Genomic DNA, 26,062 nt, shown 5'->3' with positions numbered 1-26,062 from the left:
ACCATCACTCCGCTACGCCCACGATTGGGCCAGTGGGAGGCGCAGGGGGTGGGACTCGGGGTGGCCAGGGTAGCCGATTGGGCCAGCGGGATGCTGACCTCACGTTGCCAGCGTCGGCACGAGCTCAGCATCTGCGCCATGGCTGTGCTGCGGAACAGAAGGGGCCTCTGGGGCAGCGAGCTCACGTCCCTCCTCAGACCATCAAAAGCAGGGGAGCTGGGTGCCTGTCCGCTGGTGCACCAGGCCTTTCAGAAGCCTCCGCCGCGCTGGAGGCTTCCGAAAGGCCTGGTGCACCAGCGGACAGGCACCCAGCTTCCCCGGGATCAAAAGCGAAAGCATGTAGAGGACTCTACACGTGCGTGATTCAATCATGCACTGGGCCTCTAGTGTATGATAAACTACCATGTTCACATCACTCAGCTTTAACAATTATCAATGAATGATTTATCAGTCATACTGGCCAATCTTGTGTTATCTGCCCCCCTCCCACCCCAGAGTATTTTTAAGTGAATCCCAGAGTAACCTTATTAGAACTGAAACCCCTTGGTATTTTCACCCAGAAATATTAGAGCAGATGCTCCTGATGCGCTTATCACTGAGGACACGACAAGGGTCTCGGGAGCCCTGCGCCAGGAGCCTGGGCAGAGGCCAGTACATGCACTTTCTCTTATCTCCCAGCAACACGCGTGTATGCCTTTCCCTCCTGTTTCCTGTTCCTACTCCTGCTCCCTGGGATCACTTTCTGAAATAAACTACTTGCATGCAAGCCTGGGGCTCAGGTTCTGCTTTCTGGGGGAACACGGGCTAAGATACCAGCTCAGGAGAGGGGCAGAGGGAGCCCCAAAAATGGCAGCAGAAGGCAGTCCCAGGGTGACAGCTGGGCAGGAGCCAGGAGAGTATCCAGACCAGACAGGAAAATGGAGGCCTCATGAGGGATGTGTCTCAGAGATAGGTTGGAACGCAACAGACTTGCATCGGATGTGACTGAGCTCGTGGAAATTGTCCTAAGAAGCTAACAGAAGGGAACTGAACAGTACGTACCTATTTAGGTCACAACAAAGGTCGTTACTGCTGACAAGAGGTGGTGGGAAAGTGCAGGGCTGTGTTCCTGGAGCAAATAGGCAGCTCTGTAGGAGGCAAATGTGGTACACGAATCAACACCCTTAAAAATGGCCATGCCCCATACCCTCAAAAAAGAACCAGAAATTGAGAACAAATATTATAAAAACAACAAAACTGTGAACCAGTGTGTTATTTGTATTAGCATTTTTAAAAAAGCAGAATTCCTTTGAGTCCAACAAACTGTGGTAATTCTAGAACATTTGCTGGAAGGAGTATCATGAAACCACTAAAAGTGATATGCTCAATGCAAAAGTGGGCCCCACACTGTCAGAAAGAGGACAGCAATGGAAAACTGGTGAGATCTGAATTAAATTTGTAGTTTGATTCCCAGTATTGTACCACTGCTCATTTCTTAGTTGTGCTGAATATGGTGGTGCAAGATGTTAACAAAGGAAGCTTCTGGAGGAGATAAGGGAACTCTGTATTACTTTTGCAACTCTTCTGTAAATATAGAATTATTTCAAAATAAAAATTTTAAGTACATGAATCTGTATTAGGGTTCTCCAGAAAACCAGAACCAATAGGACAGTTGGGTGGGTGGATGGATGGATGGATGGGTGGATGGATGGATGGATGGGTGGATGGGTGGATGGATGGGTGGATGGGTGGATGGGTGGATGGATGGATGGATGGGTGGATGGATTGGTGGATGGGTGGGTGGGTAGATGGATGGGTGGATGGGTGGATGGGTGGATGGGTGGATGGATGGGTGAATGGGTGGATGGATGGGTGGATGGGTGGATGGATGGATGGATGGATGGGTGGATGGATGGATGGGTGGGTAGATGGATGGGTGGATGGGTGGATGGGTGGATGGGTGGATGGATGGATGGATGGATGGATGGATGGATGGATGGATGGATGGATTGGTGGATGGGTGGGTGGATGGATGGGTGGATGGGTGGATGGATGGATGGATGGATGGATGGATGGATGGATGGGTGGATGGGTGGATGGATGGATGGATGGATGGATGGATGGATGGATGGATGGATGGGTAGATGGGTGGATGGATGGATGGGTGGATGGGTAGATGGGTAGATGGATGGGTGGATGGATGGATGGGTATCTCTAGAAAGAGCTTTGTTATAAGGAATTGCTCATGCAGTTATGGAGGCTGAGTCACTTGCAGGCTGGACACGCAGGAGAGCCAGTGGTGCAGTTCCCAGGCTGAGAGCCAATGGTGTTGACTCCAGTCCAGGAGTGGAGGCCTGGGAACCAGAAGCACTGAGGGCAGAAAGTCAAGGTTCCAGTTCATACAGTCAGGCAGAGAATGAGCAGATCCTCCCCTCCTCCAGCGTTTTGTTCTAGCCTGGCCCTTAACAGATTGGATGAGGCCCACACACATTGGAGAGGGCCACCCACTTTACCACTTCACTGATTCATTGCTAATCTCTTCTGGAAACACACTCCTAGGAAATAATGTTTAACTAGCTATGCGGGCATCCTGTGATCCAGGCAAGTGGACACATAAAATCAACCACCACAGCCCGGTCCTGTTAAGATACCCTCAGAATGGATAACAGTGTTTGCCTCAGGAGAACAAAGGGGGATGGGGTCAGGGTTAGAGGGAGACTCACTTTTGCACTGAAAACCCTTTTGTACAGTTCAAATTTTTTTTAACACGTGTACATATACTATATTCAAAAAATTAGAAGTCACAGGCACACAGGCTGTGCTCTCTAGGAGGCAGATGGTGAGAGGGAATTTTGTGAATTTGGGATGTATTCAGGAAACAGCCTCCAATGAACGCCATGGAAGGTAAGAGGGGAAGCAGGGCTGGCCAGAGGCAGGAGGCCAGCCTCAGATGACCCACTGCCGAGCTCCAGAACCGACAGGCCCACAGAGCTCTTCCCACTGGGCGAAGGGGCTGGGCCAGACCTGCCCCCGCCAGGCCCTGGATGTGGGCTGTGCTGGGAAGGCCATAGCCTGGTCCAAGGGGCTCCCTGTCGCTGAGGCAATCCCTGAGGGGCGGCAGCAGCTGGGGCTCCAAGTCCTCCCTGGGAAAGGGGGTCTGGGTGACACACCACATGTTCCTCACAGTAACAAAGTATTCATAAGGACATGGAAAAATGATTATGATGTTTGAAGAGAAAAAAATACAGGACACAAATTTCTATTTATAGCATGTAACAACTAAGCAAAACAAACAATAAAAAAATTTTTAAAAAACATCTTTATGTTCCTAGAAAAAGCTCTGGAAGAAAACATTTCAAAATGTAAAAAGTCTTTTGGTTTTTTTTCCCTGAAATGGGACTGCACATAATTTTTCTTTCTACTTCCACATTTCTATATTTTTTCCAAGTTTTCTATAATTTTAAGTAATCAAAATTTTCAAAAGAGCACTCTAGAATCTGCTGCTGTTGTTTCTATCATTAAGCTTTGATACTGCTTCATAAATTAATTCTGTGCTTATAGAGAAGGATGAGGAACATTTAATCATTATCAAATAATGTCTAAAATTTTAGGGTTCTATATAAGAAATAAATTGGTTCTATAAATCAATATAAACTCAGCCTTTTTAGGCAATCACAAGTTCAAAGAAAAGTTAGTGGCCCAAACATTTGTTAAATTAAAATGACCAGGGTCAATTTCTTGTTCTCAACACTTAAAGCAGCAACCATAAACTTCTCCAGCAGAGGGCGACGGTAGCTTAGATGAAGATAGAAAGCTTGGCTGCCTAACTTGCAGCTAGGTTACTGTGACTGGAAAATCGCCCTTGCTTTTTGGTCCCGAAAAAAAAGTAACTTGTTTAGCAGGTTACATACTAAAATTAGTTAGTTAGATCATCTTAGGCAGCGGAGAGCAAGTAGCTCATAAATATAGTTGTTTGCTTTGTGTTTTTTCTTTAAATGCGAGTCAGCCGACCTCATAGTGCGCTATAAAGATTGCTCCCTCATTTTTTATTCCAGCTGCCACAGCAAACTACCATGGACTGGTGCTTACAGACAGACACTTATTTCTCAGTTCTGGAGCCTGGAGGACCACGGTGAAGGTGCGGCATGGTCCGGTCCTGGTGAAGACTGTCTTCCTGACTTACAGGTGGCTGCCGTCTCACTGTGTCCTCACGTGGCAGAGAGAGCCAGCTCCGAGGCCTCTTCCTCTTCTTATAAGGGCTCCAATTCTGTTAGATTAGGGCTCTACCCTTATGACTTCATTTAACCTCAACCTCCTCCTTAAAGGCCCCATCTCCAACATAGTCACATGAGGGGGTTGGAGCATATGAATTTGGGCGTGACACAATTCAGTCCAGAGCACATGAGCTGGTCAATCAATTTATAGCTGGTATATGTTCAGTGTTTGATTGCAGGTCTGATATAAACAATCGAGGAGGAAGCGTGTAACTCTTTGAGGATTCTTTCCAAAGCCTCACCTCTTCTCTGCTCTTTCGCTGCAATTAATGTGAAACACAATGATGGCATACCCTGATGTCAATCTCCCCTCTCACTGCTGAAGTTGGTGAGTTGTAGGGTTATTTCTGTTTGGGGTGAGGTGGGATGTTTGGGGCTGAACGGTTTGTTTTGTTTTTTTCTTCTTTTTTCGTACTCTGATAACAAGAAAAGGTAGGATTCCTGCCTAGGAAGGAGGGCAATTAGTTGCCAAGGAAAGAAATTCTGTTAGAAATTCTGACTATTCCATTCAGCAGCTAACATTTCTCAGGTGTCTCTGTTTGCTGCTGAGCTGTATTTCTCCACATTTGACTCTAACTGAAAACTCCATTTAACAGAGATATGAGTAAGGAAAGAAAGGTCATTGAAAACTTACTTCATGGAGACACAAAATTAGACTGTTAATTACATTTTGTTTGGTCTGATCTTAAATTTATATTCCCTGAGCACATAGTCCCTCCCGCCTGAATGCCCCTCCTTTGGATGTTAGCATTAATGATTGACATTCAGAGCTCGGAAGTTTCATCTGCGACAGCCCATCCCTCACCACCCAACCTAGAGTCCTCCAGGCACACCACCCATCGTCTTACTTTATTTCTCTTCTCGGCACCGAGAACTCTGATCTTCTTCCTTTTCTCTTTTGTCTTCCCTTTCTCCTCCCCCTCTTCCTTGTCTGTTTTCTCGCACTGGAGTAGAAGTCTCGCAAGGGCTAGGACCTGGTCTGTCTGGTTCATCTATGTGTTCCTCGTTTCGAGGACATGCCTGATATAAAGTGAGCCCCAGCTGGCCAACCTCCCTCATCCCCCACTGGCCCCCATAGTGCACCAGTGGGGTCCCTTGGCCTGGCCTGTGCCTTCTTGCAATCCGGGACCCCTTGTGGGATGTCAAAGAGCCGGTTTCAGCCCAATCCCGCAGGCCAGGCCGAGGGATCCCACTAGTGCACAAATTCGTGCACGGGGCCTCTAGTACACGTATAAAGCCTCATTTCTAACCCCAGTCATTTAAATTCTATTCAATTCCAATGATTTTTTTTTTTTTTTTTTTTTTTTTTTTTTTTGGTGTGTCAGAGGTTCTCAACCAACCAAGTACACAGAGTGGCTGTCTTCTTCCCAAAGGGAAATCAACAGCCTTAGTCAGCCTGGGGACCCAACTCCAGCTCAGCCAGTGCCATTCTGCTGCCACCCCCTCCCTGCCCCCAGTTGGCGCCCTCTGGAGGGAACCCGCGAGCCCACTGCACACTGTGCGCTCCCTAGCCGCCCCCATCACCCTAGTCTTGGCACCGGCACCTGTGCCCCCAGCCTGTCAATGGGACCCCGCCCATTCCGAGCCCTCCTCCCCACTGTTGGCACCCGCATCTCCGCTGGAGCTTGTCCGTGCCCCCACTGCAGGAGAGCGCTCCCGCCCGCTGTGCGCTCCCCGGCCCTCCGCCCCTAGCCTTTGGCGCAAGCACTTAAGCCCCCAGCGCGGCCACGCTCCACCCGCCTGCCCCGCGACCCCGCAGATGGCGCAGGCACCTCGGCCAGAGCTTGTCCATGCGCGTCCCGCACCCCGCCCTGCCCTGCTGTGGGCTCTGGTACTGACGCTCGCTCCCTGGCCGCCCCGCGCCTTCGCTGGGGAGCCCTGGGCAGGCGCAGGCACAAGCGCGCGCGGAGGCGGTGCGAGGCAAGGCGGTGCTCAGCTTCGGGACCATTGGCCTGAGCCTGGTGGAGAGGACGAAGATGGGTACACGCAGCTGCACATGGAGCGGGCGGTCGAAGGCCAGCTCCAGACACGACTCCACTCGGCCTTCCCGGCGGGGGGCTTCGCAGCGGCTGGGCGCGGGGCAGCGGGGCACTGGCAGCAGCAAGCGGGGTGGGGCGGCACCAGTGCACCCGCTCCTGTGCCGCCCGCGCTGGCCCTGGGTGGCTTCGCTGGCGAAGTGCCAGGGCCACATCCACCTGCAGGAGCTGCACCTGATGCGACTGAGAGAGGCGGGCAGGCCTCCCACCCGCTGCTGCGCAGAGAGAAGACTGGGGTGCAGCGCCGCTCCTGGCGTCCCAGGGCGGGCAAGGAGAAGAGGCCGCAGGGGAGGGCGCACTCCAGGCCCGGACGCCCTACCCAGCAGAACAGGGACACTCCACGGTGCAGACTCCTGCAGCGGATGGGGGCATTTGGCGCGTCCGGGCGCCCCTGCAGGTGAAGTTCTCCCCGGACTGGCCATTCTTGGGGGCGCGGGGCCCCGCCCCCGTGACGTCAATCCAGGGACTGACAGTTGAAGCTAGACCTCTGTTCTGATCGGTTGCTCCGGAGACCAGGGTACACAGAGAGGACTGGCCTCCGTCCCCAGGCCAAGGAGGCGCTGTCCCAGTCCCCCGTGCGCTGTCTGCTCCTGGGACTCGCAGGCCCGGGACACACGAGCCAGGTCGCCCCGAGCTGTGGCCAGCGGAGAGCTTCAGGCACCATGAGTCAGAGGCAGGTGCTGCAAGGTAGGGGCTGGGGCGGCTGCCCCCACAGCAGTTGGCGGGAGCCAGGGGATGGCTGAGCACCTCGCTCCACCATGTCTCTCTCCGCAGTGTTCGAGCAGTACCAGAAAGCCCGGACCCAGTTCGTGCAGATGGTGGCAGAGCTGGCGACCAGACCCCAAAACATCGAGACCCTGCAGAACGCGGGTGAGCCCTCACCTGCACCCGCGTCGCCCGCACCCCTGGGGCTGGCACCTGGTGCCCTGCGCCTGCAGTCATTAGTCCGCCCTGTCCTCAGCCCTGCCTCGCCCACCACCCGCACCCCAGACCAGTCACTGCCTGTCACTGGGCTCTCCTAGCCGCGTTCCCCTCCCCCACCCTCTCCTGACCCCTGCCTCCTATCCCACCCCTACCCACTGCGGCTGAGTTTTGGGGAGAAGGATGGGGGCTTGGGGAATGCCTCCAGTTCACTGCGAAGGTGGTAGAAGCATTCAGTCTCTTTAGCGGGCCTTTGGGGGTGAGGCTGAGCGGGTGAAGCTTAGTTTGGTGTGAGAGGGGCCCTATTTCCATCTTTACTGCAACCAGGCAAGGGTCAGGTGGAAAGTCAAAGCCAAACGAACTACCTGCCTGGAAGTCATTTTATGTGAATGGGAATCTGCCCTAACCAGGCCCGTTTTACTGCGCGGCTGCCCGTGCATGTCACCCTGCCTTGATCACCTTCAACTTCACACCAAAGGAATTCCAGAGCCGCTGTCACGTTATTCCTCATTTTGCATTAGTGAAAGAGCTTGATACGCTTGAGTCTTTTCCAGGAGATTCAAAGCCGGTAAAGATCTAGTTTTGAGAAACCCTTATATTCTCATTTCACCCCTCAGCCCAACTCATGCAGACTATAGAGAGGAAGAGAGTGTGTGTGTGATTTGCTTCTTATCTAGTAACTAGAGGCCCGATGCACAAAATTTGTGCACGGGGGGGGGGGGGGGTTGTCCCTCAGCCCAGCCTGCACCCTCTCCAATCTGGGACCCCTCGAGGGATGTCTGACTGCCCGTTTAGGCCCAATCCTGGTGGGCACAATCCAGGACTGCTGGCTCCCAACTGCTCACCTGCCTGCCTTCCTGATTGCCCCTAACTGCTTCTGCCTGCCAGCCTGATCACCCCCTAACCACTCCCCTGCCAGCCTGATTGATGCCTAACTGCTCCCCTGCCAGCCTGTTTGCCTCTAACTGCCCTCCCCTGCAGGCCTGGTCCCCCACAACTGTTCTCCCCTGCAGGCCTGGGTCCTTCCCAACTGCCCTTCCCTGCAGGCCTGGTCGCCCCCAACTTCCCTCCTCTGCTGGCTTGGTCACCTCTAACTGCCCTCCTCTGAAGGCTTTATCGCCCCCAACTGCCCTCCCTTGCAGGCCTGGTCACCCCTAACTGCCCTCCCCTGCTGGCCTGATCGCCCACAACTGCCCTCTCTTGCAGGCCTGGTCCCTCCCAACTGCCCTCCCCTGCTGGCCATCTTGTGGTGGCCATCTTGTGTCCACATGGGGGCAGGATCTTTGACCACATGGGGGCAGCCATCTTGTGTGTTCGAGTGATGGTCAATCTGCTCTTTTATTAGATAGGATAGAGGCCTGGTGCACGGGTGGGGGCCGGCTGGTTTGCCCTGAAGGGTGCCTCAGATCATGATTCCCTTGGGGTGTGGGGCGGCCTGGCTGAGGGGCCTGTGGTGGTTTGCAGGCCGGCCACACCCCCTGGCGACCCAAGCGGAGGCCCTGGTATCTGGGATTTATTTATCTTCTATAATTGAAACTTTGTAGCCTGGAGTGGAGCCAAGCCTTCTGCTTGCTCTGTGGCAGCAGCCATTTTTGTTGGGATTTATGTATCTTCTATAATTGAAACTTTGTAGCCTTAAGCGGAGGCCTGGGCCGGCCAGGGTGTGCAGAAAGCTTGGCTTCCTCCATCGCCGGGGGCAACCCAAGCCTCCCTCCTCTCTCTCCAGCTCGGTGGCTGCCGCCATTTCTGTTTGTATTTATGTATCTTCTATCATTGAAACTTTGTAGCCTTGAGTGGAGTCCTAGGCCGGCAAGGGCAGACGGAAAGCTTGGCTTCCTCCATTGCCAGGGAAACCCAAGCCTCCCTTCTGCTCTCAGTGGTGGTAGCCATCTTGGTTGGGTTTATTTGCATATTTGCTCCTGATTGGCTGGTGGGCATGGCTGGTGGGCGTGGCTTGTGGGTGTAGCAGAGTGGTGGTTAATTTGCATATTACTATTTTATTAGATAGGACAAGGAGATAATGGTAACTCTCCTCTCCCTTCCCTGCCTTCTCTCATTAAGCAAGATGCCATCAGCATCTGAACTCAAAGTAAGATAGCATCTTATCACTACTGTGTCATGAGAAACCTTCAATTTATAGGATATGATCTTTAAGACTCACTTAAGTTCACATGCAATTAAAAGAAAATTAAGAACATTTAAATTAAGGGCAAGAATGTTTAGACATAATATTTACTCTGGGTTATTTTTTTAGGGGAATTACTACAGCATCTAAATGGTAATTTTTATGTGTTTTGTTGTTGTTGTTGTTTGTCAGTGGGAGGGATTTTGGTGTTTATTCCTTGTATGTTTTCATTTGGGGTCAGGAGATGTATTAATAATGGAGAAAGTGCATTTTACAATAGTTTTTAAAACGTTTTATTTAGGGGTAATTGTAGATTCACATGTAGTTGTAAGAAATAGTACAAGATCCTGTATACCTGAAAACTGTGGGATGATATCACAACCTGGAGTTGACATGGGTAATTCACTGATTTAATTCAGGTTCTCCCAGTTTGACTTGTGCTGATTTGAGTGTGTTTGTGTGTGTGCTCTGCAGTTTTATCCTGTGTGTACCCATCACAATAATCAAGATACAAACCTTTTTCATCACCCAAGGATGCCTTCCTGTGTTGCCCTTTTATAACTACACCCACCTCCCTCTTGTCCCTAACCCTGGGCAACTTGCACTAATCTCTTATCCACTTTTAAAATTTCATTATTTCAAAATTGATAATCTTTTGTTCGGCAGTTGTTTCATGTGGATTAATTTACTTTCTTCTGCATGTGTGTGTGCTTTTATGCATGCATGTATACTCCTCAAAGTACTCAGAACAGTACCAGACATACATACTGTTTCATATATACTGACTAAATAAAGTTTATTACAGCATAATTCATTTTCAAATGCACTTATATTTTAGGGTTTTTTTTTTTCCTCTCTCAGTCCTACTTAATGTCCTTTGTTAATGGACACTTACTATTTACAAATATTTAATTTTTGGACAATATACTGCTAAACTAAAACATTTTTAAAATAGGGAAGATGATTGACATTACATTAAAAATTTGATACAGAAATATGGAAGTATAGGTAATACTTAAAATATACAATATCATGGTTTAGTATAATGGTGGCAGGCTTTCTCTTCCCATAAGTGTACAATGTAGAATATATTATGGGATGTAGTCAATCCAAACAGGCTTAATGATCACCGAAGTATAAGTGACTTAGAGATGACATTTAATTTTTAATTATATTTTAAATTTAGAAAGGGAGGGAGAGAGAGAAACATGGATTTGTTGTTCCACTTATTTATGCATTCATTGGTTGATTCTTGTATGTGCCCTGACCAAGGATGGAACCTGCAACCTTGCCTATGGGAACAACACTAACCAACTGAGCACCCAGCCAGGGCTATTTGACATTTTAAACAGCCACCTGTTTTCACTTATGAAGGAATGGAATACAAAAGGAATATAACTGCTCTAACCAGTTTGGCTCAGTGGATAGAGCGTCGGCCTGTGACTGAAGGGTCCCAGGTTTGATTCCAGTCAAGGGCATGTACCTTGGTTGTGGGCACATCCCCGGTGGAGGGTGTGCAAGAGGCAGCTGATCGATGTTTCTCTCTCATAGATGTTTCTAACTGTCTATCTCTCTCCCTTCCTCTCTGTAAAAAATCAATAAAATATGTTTTTTAAAAAAGGAATATAACAATGTCTTAAAGCAGTGGTCGGCAAACTGCGGCTCGCCAGCCACATGAGTTTGCCGACCACTGACCTAGACTCTCGATTCCAATAATTACAGGCTGTTGTTGTGCCTTGTGATTAAGCCCCTATCCCAGTGGTCGACAAACTCATTAGTCAACAGAGCGGCAGTTTGCCGACCACTGTCTTAAAGTTATCTGCACTTTAATAATATCTTTATGGAACACTAAGATTTTTCTTTTCCTGAGAAATTTATTTTAACGTATTTTATGTTATCTAGATTCAATGTAAGCACTTCTTTAGTTATTTTTAATTGAGACAGAAAATGATTGTTCAATATATGTATTCTTTTAATTTAAAAAATAACCTGTAAGCTTTGTTATGAAAATTTTTAATAGTCAATTAAGTTAAGCATTCAAATTGTTTATTTGTTTTGTTAATCCTCATCGAAAGATATTTTTCCATTGATTTTTTAGAGACAGTGGAAGGAAGAGAGAGCGATAGAGAAAGAGAAAGAGACAACGATGTGAAAGAGACACATTGGTTGCCTCCCACAGGCACCCAGACCAGGATGGGGGATCCAACCTGCAACCCTTCGGTGGGTGGGCCAACGCTCTAATTACTGAGCAACATCAGCCAGGATCAAACAGTTTATTTTTTTTTAATCACCTGGAATTAAAAATGCTTTTGAGCCCAGTCACAGTGGCTCAGTGGTTGAGCATCGACCTATGAACTAGGAGTTAACGATTTAATTCCTGGTCAGGATACATGCCCAGGTTGCAGGCTCAATCCCCAGTAGGGAGCAGACAGGAGGCAGCCAACCAATGATTCTTATCATTGATGTTTCTCTCTCTCTTCCTCTCCCTTCCTCTCTAAGATAAATAAAAAATATACTTTAAAAAAATAATAATAAAATAAATAAAAATGCTCTTTAATGAGCCAGTATATGTGTGCATGAATATATTCTGACCAAGCTTTTTTTCAGTCGTGTGACTTCATATTGGTAGCCTAAGACGTGAGTGCATTTTATTCCTAACTTGGACATAATTTTTGCATAACTAGGAGGGTTTTGTTTTCTCACTTTTATAATAATCTGTGTAAATAAATACATATCTATCATGTATTCAAAATTATGTGAAAGCCATTTCCATATGTGTATCATGATAAATCAGTAGTCCCTTGTGAAGAATTTTTTAATTCATTCACTATGAAAGGAACTTTAAGTTGAAAATCATCAATGGAGTTTTATTTCATTTTAAATCTCTGCTCTTTTTCATTGTGTTTTGGATGTGCTCATGAGAGAATTTGCCTTATTAAATATGTCCAAAGTACTTACTAAAGCAAACAAAGTTTTGCAAGATATATTCTCCACAGTATTTGGACAAAAATAATTTTACTTCAAACTTGTTTCTAGAAAGAACTATATACGATGTGTCTATAACCTAGAGGTTTTTTTCGCATTGAGATTTTATTCCTTCTAAATTAAAGGAGCATACATGAAAACATTCAAAAGTTTAATGTTTGTTATGAAGTCTCTTTATGCACGTGCAAACCCTGACTGCCTTCTCTCCAGGGCTTTTTGAGGACAGGTGAAGTGGAACACAGTGAAGGGGGAGGCACTTGATATTTATTGGTTGATTGATGCAAACGTATAGTTAACACTTCCCCCTTTTTTTCCATTTAATCATACTTTATGTAAAGGACTTTTCTTCCATGTTCTTTGGTGCAGAACTTTGGGATTTCTATTGAGTAGATGTACTGCCTCTAGGAGAAATCCAGGGCCACCCCTTGAGAAGAAATTTGCCCTTGCCTTGTAGAGGGTGGAGCGGCCCATCTGAACACAACTCAGACTTCCCTAATTTTCAAAGTAAAATAATGATTTGGTTTTGCCATATGCCCCATGTTTTCTATCATAAGGGTAGCTCAATTTAAAATTTATTGTTCACTCAAGTTCTGTTAAAAGTCTAGGTGAAAACAAGTACATAGCATTTGTGTTCATGTGTATGTATACATATGTCTCTAAAGGAAATTATCTCTATCCACTTTTCCATGTATTTTGTCTCTGTGTCAAATTAGAGTCACTATTAAGTTATGTACATTTACTAGATTATATTAGTTTTTCCTAGAAATGTCTTTGTAGAATTAGTTTAATACTATGCCCTCTTTTTTAAAAATATATTTTTATTGATTTCGGAGAGGAAGGGAGAGGGAGAGATAGAAACATCCATGATGAGAGAGAATCACTGATTGGCTGCCTCCTGCACATCCCACACTGGGGATCTATCCCGCTACCCAGGCATGTGCCCCGGGTCGGGAATCAAACCGTGACCTCCTGGTTCATAGGTCATTGCTCAACCACTGAGCCACGCTGGCCAGGCTGTCCTCTTTTTAATTTTTAAATTGAGGGCTTATTTTTAAAAATAGACAATTTTTCCATAGCTTTTTAAAATCTGTCATTGAAGGTATTGTCCAATTTTTTTGTTAAATGTTTTTAATATAAAGATGCTTATTTTTTGCCTGGCTGGCATGGCTCAGTGGTTGAGCAATGACCTATGAACCAGGATGTCAAGGTTTGATTCCTGAGTAGAGCACATAACTGGGTTGCGGGTTCGATCCCCAATGTGGGGCGTGCAGGAGGCAGCTGATCAGTGATTCTCTCTCATCATTGATGTTTCTCTCTCTCTTTCTCCTTCTCCCTTCCTCTCTGAAATCAATAAAAATATATTTTTAAAAAAGATACATACTTTTTTAATCAACAAATCTTTATCTTTTTTAAATTTTTAATTGATTTGAGAGAGAGAGAGAAACAATGATTTTGCTGTTCCACTATTTATGCATTCATGGTTGATTCTTGTATGTGCCCTGACCAGGGATTGAACCTGCAACTTTGGCATATTGGGACAACATTCTAACCATCTGAGCTACCTGGCCAGGGCTCAACCAATCTTTATTAACTATTATATGTCAATCTAGTTCTTGGTATGAAATTTCTGGGGGGAAAAATTGTTCCTACTTGCTTTTATTTCACAAAGTAGTTCCCCTTTTACTTTTGCTACCATTAAACTCAGTGCTATGTTCAGAACTCAATTGCAGCAATTACCTCTAACCTATATTTCTAATAGAATTGTCAGTCCCTGTATGCACCATATGGCTCTTAATAATTACCTTTGTATACATGTATTTTAGAGTACACTATCTAAAAAGAATTTAGAGTAGGCGCAGTATGAATACAATAAAAATTAATTTCATCTGAAGATACATTTTTTAATTGACTACCTTCCAAAACTGTCCTCTTCAGTTATTACTCATGAAACCTCTTGGAGCAGACAGACCTTTTAGAACTATGCTATTTATTCTCTACACTAGAGGCCCAATGCACGAAATCGTGCATGAGTAGGTCTTCCTTCCCCTGGCTGCCATCACCGGCTTAACCTCTGGCACTCGGGACCCAGGCTGGCTCCCCTCTGGCTGCCTGCAGGCACCCGACACCTAGGCTGGCTTCCCTTTGGCCCCGGCTTCATCCAGAAAGATGTTCAGAAGGACGTCTGGTCTAATTAGCATATTACCCTTTTATTATTATAGATATTAATTTTCACAGTTTAGTCACTCATCATTTAATAAACATTTATTGAGTGTCTAGGTGCCAGATGAATGCTTGGATGCTGATCATGTAGAAACAGAAAGTCGTTGAGGATCTTATTTGCTAGTGGAGAGATATATAAAGATAAATAAAACAACCATTTCATAAGTGTCTAGAGATAGACAGATAGGGCACATATGGAGGGTACTTAACCCAAGCTTTGGGAGTGAAGGGACTTTCTATAGGAGACTTCTAGGAGGAATTCCTAGAAGTTAACTAGACCAAGAAGAGGAGGGGGAAACTGCATTCAGGTGGAGGGAGATTATGTGTAAAGAAGAGGCAAGAGAAAACATGGTGTGTACTTGATGGAAAAGGCAAATGTTCAGGTATGGCTGGAGCATCTTAGGAGATAGAGCAAGGGAGAGAAAAGTCAGTGGCTAGAGAGGAAAGCAGGCCTAATTATGAAGGTCCTCATCTGAAGTCTGGATTTAATCCTAAAATTGATAGGAAGCCATTGAAGAGTTTTAATTAGAGGAACATTGGGATCTATTTTGTGTTTTAGAAAGATGATTTTCATGGTTGTGTGGAGAACAGATGGAGGGGATTAAAACGGGATCAGGGAGACCAGGTATCCATTTCTGCTGTACCAGTCTAGCTGGATAAGAGATATGCAGGACTTGTGACTTAGCAGAGGGAGCAGGTGCAGGTAAGAAGAGAGAGGAGCTCAAGATGACTCCAAGGCTTCTGGCTGCTTAGGTGAGTGCCATTCATTGAGGAGAACGAGGATAGAGAAGGAGGAGGAAATGGTGATTTCACTGTAATAGCACTGAGGTAGTGGTGTGTCTGGAATATCTATGTGCCAGTGACTATGGTGAGCAATTTGGGTATATAGGGCTCTGGAGCCCAGGAAAGCGATCATAGCTTAGATGTGTAGAACTTACATGCTCATTTGAAAATATAGTCAAAGCTCATTTTTATATTTCTTTATGTAATTAAACATGTAGTTCCAATCATTTTATCTAAAGTACATGTAAATTGAACCTGCCATACTTGTATACTCTACATGCTCACTCAGTTCAAATCCCACATATATAGATGGTGATGGCTGTGACCTAGTCTAGAGTCAGACAGTTGCATCAGTTTAATACAGTAATCATGGAAGACAGCTACAGTGATGTTAATGGTAGAATAATATCACTTCAGCAGATTATACTCTTTGGTATGCATTCTAAACCTGGCTATAGGCCAGTTTCATTACTAAAGGGTAAATGCTATATAAGCATATGTTAAATAAGTAAATGAATGCATGCTGTGCTTCCTTGCCCTCTTAGGAGAGTTGCTAGCTTGTTCAGAGTGTCAGAGTTTCATCTTCCTGTCACCTCTCCCCACACGAAAATGATATATCGGGTATGGTAGCCCTTCATTCATAAACAACTGAGTTAACAGTGAATCACCAAACAAAACTGAGAAGATGCTAACTATAGTATTAACTATAAGGAGAATAATTGTAAAAGGAGAAAATAGATTATTTTTATCATAATTTTAAAAAACTATACATATGTTTTGTGATTCATTCTGACCCTTCAAATAAATTATAAGATTTTGTGTTATAAGGGATATAACATCTAAAATCATAATTGACTTGATAGTTATGACAGTGTAAAAGTATTTCATAGAAAACAAAACAGACATATGATACCAAAATTTATTATTTTAAATCAAATACAGGAATAGTGACCAGAAGTACATAGAGGCTGGGAAAAACCAAATCAGGTCCTGAAAATTCTTACTCTAAAAAATGCAAGGGAGGAACACTTAAGTATTTTCAAGTAAAAAATGACCAGTGAAGGAAAATGAGTTGTAAAATTCATTAGTGTCATGACACTTGTAAAAGTATAATCATGGAAATGCAATATCTCATTATAGAAATAAAGATTTTAAATCTACTAAAGTTGGTAAGTGTAGTTGGAGTTACTCTGTGATAGAACAGGTAGTGCTTACAGTAGTAAAATTAAAGTGAGTGGTGGTTTTTAGAGGCAAGACCACAAGTTTTTCAATAGGAGCTAGTTGTATATTCAGAACTGTTCAGGGTAATTTGAGAAACAAAAAAGTATAAAACAAGCTTGGCTCTAAAGATGCTTATTATTTTACTATGGAGATAAGACATTTATTCACATAAAACTAGAGAACCACGTAAGATGCAATGTCAAGGCTGGCTGCTGTGCTTTGCGTGACTTTGGGTGTACCATTTATATCATGATCAATGTGAATGGCAGCCCCCGGATTTGTGCAGTACACAGCCATACATGGTGGACCTGGGGGTTATTCAGTCTTCATTTTTATTTATTTCACTGAAAATAAGTAGTGTAAACAATAAAGCTCTCCATGGCTTCCCATTTCACTTAGAGTAACATCACAAGCCCAGAGGTGTGGCTCAGTGGTTGAGCAATGACCCAGGAACCAAGAGGTCACTGGTTTGATTCCCAGTCAGGGCACAAGCCCAGGTTGCTGGCTCAGTCCCCAGTATGGGGCATGCAGGAGGCAGTCGGTGTTTCTATCTTTCTATACCTCTCCCTTCCTCTCTCTCTAAAAATCAATAAAAACATATTTTTTGAAAAAAAGACTAACATAACAAAATCTTAATTTGACCTATAGCCACATTTGATCTGGCCTAACCAAGCTCTCCAGCTTTATCTCTTGCCCCATCAGCCTCCCACTTGACATTTCAGGCTGGTCTGAATTTCTCATGGCTTCTTCAACAGTCTGCCACAATCCTGCATCCCTGTCCAAGCCAGAAACCTGGAAGTATCACCGGTTCCTCCATCTTCTTCACACTAATCAGTTTCTCTCCTAAACACCTCCTTAGGCCATTCACTTTTCTCTTTCCCTTTTGCCATTGCTGTTCTCCAGGCTATCTGCACACCCGGTGTAGGTTCCTACAACAGCTTCCTCAGTGGTCTTCCTGCCCCCAATCTTGTCTATTTTCATCCTTTCTTCCCAGGGTAATCAGAGTGATCCTTCTTCACAAAGTACAAATTTGATCCTATCACCGCACTGACACTAATGTTCAGATACAATTCAAAATACTTAAAATAGTTTATTGGACCCTTCAGGATTTTGGTTTCTTTTAATTAGCCCCCTTTCTCCAACCTTCTCTCTCCCCTCTTGTACTGTGGTCATACTGCATTCTCAGTTTTGTCAATATATCAGACTGGGTTTTGGTTTTGAGCTTCATTTGTATAGTTCCTTCTGGTTGGAATACTCTCCAACCATTTACCTCACTAATTCTTCCAATTTTTAGCAGGCAATCTGCCCCCAAAAGCCACCAGATCTCAACTTAGATGCCACTGCTCCTGGGTTGCCTTTTCTGTGTTCTTCAAAGCCTGGGCTAGATGCTCTACCATGTTTGCAGAGCACACTCTGCTTATTTCATTGCATACATCATAATGTGTTGCATTTGCTTATCTCTCAAAGCCCATATACAAGTTCTTTGAGGTTAAAGACAAGTGTGCTTTCAACACCTTGTCTATTCTGAAAAGGTAGTTATTTAATTTTCAATTACAATTTATATTCAACATTATTCTATACTAGAGGCCTGATGCACGAAATCCATGCAAGGGGCTCAGCCCTCCCAGCCTCAGCGGCTTGCCTTGGCCCTTACAGCCCCAGCTTCATCCGGAAGGTCATCCGGAAGGACATCCAGAAGGTGGTTTGGCTGTCCAGTCTAATTAGCATATTATTCTTTTATTATTATAGATTAGTTTCAGATGTACAGCATAGTGACTAGAAAATCATGTACTTTACAGATTGGTTCCCCCAATATTTCAAGTACCTACCCAGCCCCATACATAGTTATTATAATATTATTGACTATCTTCCCTAATTTACATCTCTGTGACTATTCTATAACTACCAATTTGTACTTCTTAATTCCTTCACCTTTTTCACCCATCCGCCCCAACCTCCCTTTCTTCTGTCAACTGACACTCTCTTCTCTATTTCTATTTTGTTTGTTTATTTGTTCTTTAGATTCCATATATAAGTGAAATCATATGGTATTTATCTTTCTCTAGCTGATTTATTTCACTTAGCATAATACCTTCTAGGTCTATTCATCCTGTCACAAAAGGTAAGATGTCATGCTTTTTTATGGCTGAGTAGTATTCCATTGTGTATATGTACCACAGCTTTTTTTTTTTAATCCTCACCCAAGGACATGCTTAGAGAGAGGAAAGGAGAAAAAGAGAGAGAGAGAGAGAGAGAGAGAGAGAGAGAGAGAGAGAGAGAGAGAGGAAACATTGATGTGAGAGAAACATCAATCTGTTGCCTTCTGTACGTGCCCTGACCAGGGATGGAGCCCACAAGCCAGGCATGTGCCCTGACCCAGAAATCAAACGGACAACCTTTCATTGTAGGGGATGATGCCCAACCAACTGAGCCACACCGCCAGGGCCCAAAATTCCACTTTAAGGCATACAGGTACACTAAAAGGAATTGAAACCTGGGACTCAGATGGATATGTGTACACCAATGCTCATAGAAGCATTATTTACAATAACCTAAAGGTGGAAACAACTTAAATCTTCATCAACAGATGAGTGGACAAACAATATGTTGTATATACATACAATGGCATATTACTCATCTTACAAAGGTAATGAGATTCTGATACATGCTACAATAGATGAACCTTGAAAACATGCTAAGTATGAAATAAGCCAGGAAACAAAAGGACAAATAGTATATGATTCCATTTATATGAGATATCTACAGTAGATAAATTCAAAGAGATGGAAATTAGAATAAATGTTACCAGGGACTGGGGGTATGGAGAAATGGGGAGTTGGTGTTTAATTTGTATAGAGTATCTGTTAGCAATGATGAGAAAGTGCTGGAAATGATAGTGGGTGATGGTTATGCAACAGAGTGACTCTACTTAATGCCACTGAATTGTACATCTAAAAATGGTTAAAATAATAGATTTTGTTATGTATAATTTACCACAATAAAAATAAATAAAATTGAAAAACAAAAAGATAAGAAGCAACCAGAAATCGTTACTATGACTTAAATGGCCCAGAGGCATTTATAGACACTTGTTTTAAAATAAACAAAGTTGAGATGTTAAATATCTTTATAAACAGAAGATTGAGGTAATACGTATATAAATTATATGTAATATGAGGATGAATGGGTAATTTTTTTGTCTTTGGAAATGTTTGACATTTCCTTCCTAATTTATATATGTAGTAGGCATGCAAAATCAAAGTAATTAGGCCTGTGTTGCACTGAAGGGAATTAAAGGAAAGAGATGTGATTATTTTGAGGCTATTTTATAATCTCCACTTGATTATTAGTCCCTTGAGAGTAGGAGCTGCCTTAACTCGTGTGTAGTTCTATTCCTTGGTAAACCCTGATCTGTTTTTTGAGTGAATGATTGTGGGCAGGACCAGCAAGGCTGTTTCTGTTTGGGGCATAACTGGATTTCAGTGTAAGTATTAGCAGCAATCTCTCCAGCATGGCACTAGAACAAGAAAAATAGAAAAGGAGCTCAAAGCTATAAAGTTGGGGCAGGGAGAGGGTTATAAAGATTTATCCTATAAGTTAAATTTCAAAAATAGTTTCACACTGTTTTATCAGTTTGTATAGAATATACTAAATTGTTTTATTATAAATATTAGAGTATAATATATGAATTATTTTTAATATTAGGTATTAGATAGATTATATTGGCTCCTTCAGTGTAGACTCCCAATGAGGTCATTAGCTTCTCCCTAGAGACCTTGTATATCTGAATAGCAACTATTCAGACTGCTGTAATTGATGGACTCTAAATTTTCATGCATTCGCTCACCAAGGATCAATTACTATGGATTCCTAATGGACAGGCAGGTAAGGAAAAATTTATTTTTATGTCATATTTACTTCTTTTCCCCTCTTCTCTCCTCCCCTTCCCTCAATCTTTCTCCTCTTCCATCCCTACCCCTTACCCTCATCTCTTGCATCATTATCTGCATTTTTAGAACAAACCTGTAATTATAACAAAGTCTCCATGCTTAATCTGTGTAAGAGATAAAATAAAAAACCAGGTCCCTGGAATATAATGATTATAAAGCACTAAGGAAAATTTAAGGAGTATAAATTTGGGGCAGTATTTTGTCTAATAAGAATGATCTTATTCAAACAAAGACATTTATTTATTTTTATTGAATTTATTTGGGTGACATTCGTTAATAAAATTATATAGGTTTCAACTGTACAATTCTGTAACAAATTATCTGTATATTGTATTTTGTGTTCACCATCCAAAGTCTAATCTCCTTCCATCACCATTTATACCCGTTTACCCACTTCTACCTGCCCCACCCTCAAAATGAAGATATTTTAAATGGAAGCTTTAGCTGTTACTTTTATAGGTTCAGAGATTTTAAATTTTTCAAAATCCTTATTGTGCTTCTGTCTGGACTAAGGAATATAGGGAAAGTGTGACAGAGCAGAAGTTTCCACGCAGAAGTCTAATCTGGATATTAAATACAGGAATAGAAGGAAAGGACTTGTGTGTTCTTTTATTTACATTATTTTTCCTGGGCCAAATGCTGTGGAAATATGGAGGAGAAAATATATAAAGTAGAAAGTTCCTTTGATTCTATGGACAAGTGAAATACCTTTGGGGGGGTAAAACATTTTACTGCTAAAATTGCTAACGGAGATTTTCCAGAATTGGAGACTTTTGGTAAATTAGCTAAATACTGTAACTAATAATAAACACATAATCAAGTTAAGTACTATAAACCTGGAGAGATGAATTTATCAAATTCTTAACATAAAAGGGCAAAGTTCTTAAGAATTTAATTTAAACTATCTAGGTTGGATTGATTTTCTGATTATATTTCAAAAGACAATAAGTGACTTCCTTCACATACATTTATCAAGTGAGGAAAAAAGTAAATAACAGATTAAGGGGGAAAAAATAACATGAACCACAATTGTTATTCTTTTATTTTTTTAATTGTGGTTCTTTTTCATTGTGTTCTGAGAATACTTATACTTTATATTTTTGCCTTATTAATGTATTTAGTATGAAACTTTAAATATATGTTTACAAATTTAGCTTTTGTTTCTTAAATGGTGCATATTTATTATCAACAATGTCAAGCTATATTCAACAAAGTGGGCAAAGGACTTAAGAGACATTTCAACAAAGGTGATGTAAACAAGCACATGAAAAGACCTTCACCATCGTTAGTGCTAGGGAAATGTAAATCAAAACCACAATGACATACCACTTCACACCTATTAGGATGCCCATTAATTTAAAACAACAGGGAAAATAAGTGGTGGTGAGGATGTGGAGAAATCTGAACCTTTGCACTTTGCTGGTGGGAATGTAAAAGGTGCAGCTTCTGTAGAAAACAGTTTAACAGCTTCTAGATGGTGGTGTTGATTACACATCATTGGAAATGTACTTAGTACCACTGAATTGTACACTAAAATTGGCTTAAGTGGTGATTTTTATGTTATATGTATTTTACCACAATTAAGAACAAAATGAAGTAATAAAGCAAACTACAAAGAAGAGATCGACAAATTGTTTTAAACCCAACTTTCTAGGAAGAACTCATGTTAACTTGGTAGTAATTCTAATACCTTATTCTGTGCTTTAAGCTTTTTGTTGTGAAGTATTTCAGAAATTATCTCTAAGAAAAAAAATATAGATAATAATATAAACAACCCTTATGAGCAGAGGCATGTTGAATGTTTCACAGGAGCTATGGCCTAGGCATGAGCAGGAGTGCTTTGTGCCTGCAAAGTTAACCAGCCCGTGCAGGTTTTAAACTTGCAACTGTGGCCTTGTAGAAGATGGTCTAACCAAGCAACTTAGACATGAAATCATCACTGAATGAAGTGGGAGGCTATGAAAAGCCACAGTCACGTCATTAAATGTCGCTGAAATAAGCATCATTACTCTCTGTGTTATTTGGTAATACTATTTATCTTACTTTAGTCTAATCCTAAACGTTATTATACCAGTAAATGTTTCCGGATGTAACATTAAAAAAGAATATTGATGCCCGGCAGGTGTGTCTCGGTGTTTGAGCATCGACCTATGAACCAGGGGATCATGGTCCTATTCCTGGGTTGCAGGATCAGTCCCCAGTGGGGCGTGCAGGAGGCAGCCAACCCGTGATTCTCTCTTATCATTGATGTTTCAATTTTTCTATCCCTCTACCTTCCTCTCTGAAGTCAATAAAAATATTTTTAAAGAATATTGGTAATATATGCTTTTATAGATCGCTGGAATATGTTTTTATGGAAAAGATGTAATAACATCAGTTGAATAGCCTGCTGTAAATTACATAAAGTTTAGAAAATCAAGGAGCACTTTGTTCCAGTTTGAATTCCATCATTACCTTTCTTATAACTTCAGACTAACACACCATCATAAAGCACAAATAGCTGTTGACTATTTTACACATTTTCTAGGAAGGCAAAGTTAATATAGAGTTGTAATATCCAATGAAATGACCAAATGCAATTATTATTTATCTCCCTTTCCCTACCTCCTCAATTTTAATACATATTATTTGTTTAGCAATTATAAATAAAGAAATGTCAGGATTTCTCACCTTGCTCCACCACTTATTAGTGGTGTGACAATTTTTTAAATCTTTCTCAACCTAAATGTCCTTATCTGTAAAATAGACATAGTAATAAGGCCTACATCATAGGTTTGTTATGAGAGGTCAATGGATTAATATGGAAAACAAATCTTTAGAACAATGCATGCATACAAGTGCTCCATAAATATAAGCTACTTTTATTTATTGTTGTGAGGATGATACACCTTCTCTCTATTCAATCCTAAAATGAACATTGTGAGACCTGATAATACATATACTTTCTTATATTAAAGATTTTATTTTTTGGAGATAATGTCAGAAATATGATTTGCAGTCCTTCATGAATGTGAGGTCCTAGCCAAATGAAAGACTTCATTGAGAAGAAATAATCTGAACCGAGTTCTGAAAGATAGAATTTGCAAAGATGAGGGGGAGGGACGTAAGCGGGGTGGCGAATCAGCCTATACTATGTGCTTCACAACCTTTCTTTTCCTTCCTCCTGACAGCCTGTCCGGTCACAGGTAGTATTTACCAATCAGGGATTTAAAATCCTCTCTAGCCCAACAGCCGTTCTTATTGCCACACTATGCTGCTTAGTTGATAATTACAGGTTATATTCTGTGTCTTGGCCAATTATATGCTTTTAAATATCCCATTCGCTTTTAGTGGCTAATTGTTTTTGCTGATTTTTCCCCCCTAGTTTTCATATTTGCAAATATGAAATTGTATGTTTGCTTTTTAATTTAAGTTTTGCTGATTTCTGTTCTTTCATCATTTCACTCAGGTGTAATGTCTTTACTGAGGCCTCTTCTTCTGGACGTGGTCCCAACAATTCAACAGACTGCTGCTCTGGCGCTCGGGAGACTGGCTAATTACAATGACGACCTAGCAGAAGCAGTTGTCAAGGGCGACATTCTTCCACAGCTTGTTTATTCATTGGCAGAACAGAATGTAAGAATTTTTTAAAAATAAGATATGTCTTTTACTTTAAAAATTTGATAGTTTGGGTACATTTGCAAGCTTGTAGGCATTAGAATTATAAAGATGTTAATGCACATTACATTCAATTATTTGAACTGAATATAATATCGTTAGAGCATTCTACTTGAGGGGTTTTTTTTTCCATTATTGTTAATATAAAGAGAAAGATTTTAAAACTTAATGGAATTACACATCAAGCAGTATTTCTGTGTGTGGGAGTGTTAAAATTATAGGATCAGTCTTAGGTATATAAAGCCTTAGGCAAACAAAAAGTTGTTTACAGAAATCTTTATATACAGGTGAAATTTGGTTAATGGCAACTGTAGGAAATTGCTTTAAAGCGAGGGGAGATAAGCATCCAAAAAGAAGGAGCATGTATTTAATGGAAGGTTTAGTAAAGCATTTTTACCAAGTATGCAAGCATGTCAGGCCTTTTAAGGCTCTGTAGTTAGTAGTGACGATTAAAACCCAAGGGGGGTTAGTGAGGGATGACCAAATGACTGAACAATCAATCTGTGTGGGGCGAGCAGGCCAGCAGGGGGGTTAGTGAGGGACGACCAAACAACTGAACAGCAGGCTGCATGGGGTGACCAGGCCGGCAGCGGGGCAGTTGGGGGCAACCTGGCTGGCAGCAGGAGGCAGTTAGGGGTGATCAGGCCAGCACACAGAGGCAGTGAGGGGTGATTAGGCTGGCAGGGGGAGGAGGCAGTTAGGGGCGACCAGGCAGGCAGGCAGGTGAACAATTAGGAGCCAGCGGTCCAGGATTGTGAGAGGGATGTCCGAGGGGTCCCGGATTGGAGAGGGTGCAGGCTGGGCTGAGGGGACCCCCCCCCCCCGTGCACAAATTTCATGCACCAGGCCTCTAGTTTTTCTAATAAATTAGTAACTATTTGGTTACTGACATGAAATTAGACTTTACAACAAATATTTAAATATATACATATGTTACATTTAAGAAACTAAAGAAATACATGAAATTAAAGCATCATTACTAAGTAGCATATTTCTTTTTTTGTTTTGTTTTGTTAATCCTCACCTGAGGATATTTTTTCCATTGATTCTCAGTGGAAGGGAGAGAGGAGTGGGAGAGAGATAGAAAGGAGGGAGAGAGAGACTAACATCAATGTGAGAAAGAGACATCGATTGGGTGCCTCCCACACGCACCCAGATCAGGACCAGAAATTGAACCTACAACTCAGGTACTTGACCCTGACCAGAGTTGAGCCTGCTACTCTCCCCTGCTCCAGAGCTCTAACCACTTAGGACACTGCCCGGGGCCAGTATATGGCTTACATCATCAATATATACCAGGTTTTGAGCTATAATGTTAAAATTATACTTAGTGTATTTTCTCTGTTATAAATTTTTTGCATCTTAATATTTTAGCCTAAGTAAATGGAATGCTTTCAAAAGAGGTGCTATGATACCCAGTCACTTTTTAGTAGTCACTGTAAAGAAAGAGAAACAGAATCTAAAATATGGGGTCAACGGGGTTCTGTTAAAAGAAGAGTTAGGAGACCATTGCTGTGTCATTAAGTGCACCATAAAACCACAGTGAGTGCTACAGCTAAATACTTCCTAAACATTTAATTTTCTTAGCTACATAAAGAAAATCAAGTTTCAGTTTTATTTCTTAACATTATAAAGTTTATATGTAGAAAATATTGTAAATATGAAGCATTCACATAATATTGTCATTTGTATTTATCTTTTTTAAAAAGCATTTCTAAAAGGGGATAAATAACATACCCCATTGTTTGACTAGTTTATTTTCCAGGAAAAGGTGTGTTTTTTTAAATATATATACAAACATTTTAGAGAGGGGGAACGGAGAGCGAGAGAGAAACATCAATGTGACAGTGAAACATTGATTGGCTGCCTCGTGTACGCCCCCTACTGGGGATCGAGTCCACAACGGACTGG

General features: G+C 42.5%; 1 protein-coding gene across 1 annotated transcript in view; it reads left to right on the top strand.

The window, feature by feature from the left end:
- Positions 1-6,951: 6,951 nt before the first annotated feature.
- The window catches only part of LOC307098788 (sperm-associated antigen 6), a gene marked incomplete at both ends in the record, with an annotated part of 60,140 nt that continues 41,029 nt past the window's right edge, over positions 6,952-26,062 (top strand). The window contains 3 exons of the mRNA XM_079769831.1: positions 6,952-6,976; positions 7,064-7,159; positions 23,943-24,109. Of these exons, the coding sequence (XP_079625957.1) occupies positions 6,952-6,976; positions 7,064-7,159; positions 23,943-24,109 (288 nt within the window). The remainder of the gene's footprint in view (positions 6,977-7,063; positions 7,160-23,942; positions 24,110-26,062) is intronic.

The sequence above is a fragment of the Cnephaeus nilssonii genome, assembly GCF_951640355.1.
Source record: "Cnephaeus nilssonii genome assembly, chromosome: 4".
Classification (NCBI taxonomy): domain Eukaryota; kingdom Metazoa; phylum Chordata; class Mammalia; order Chiroptera; family Vespertilionidae; genus Cnephaeus; species Cnephaeus nilssonii.
The sequence above is the reverse complement of the archived record's forward strand: the minus strand, read 5'-3'. Positions and strand labels throughout refer to the sequence as shown.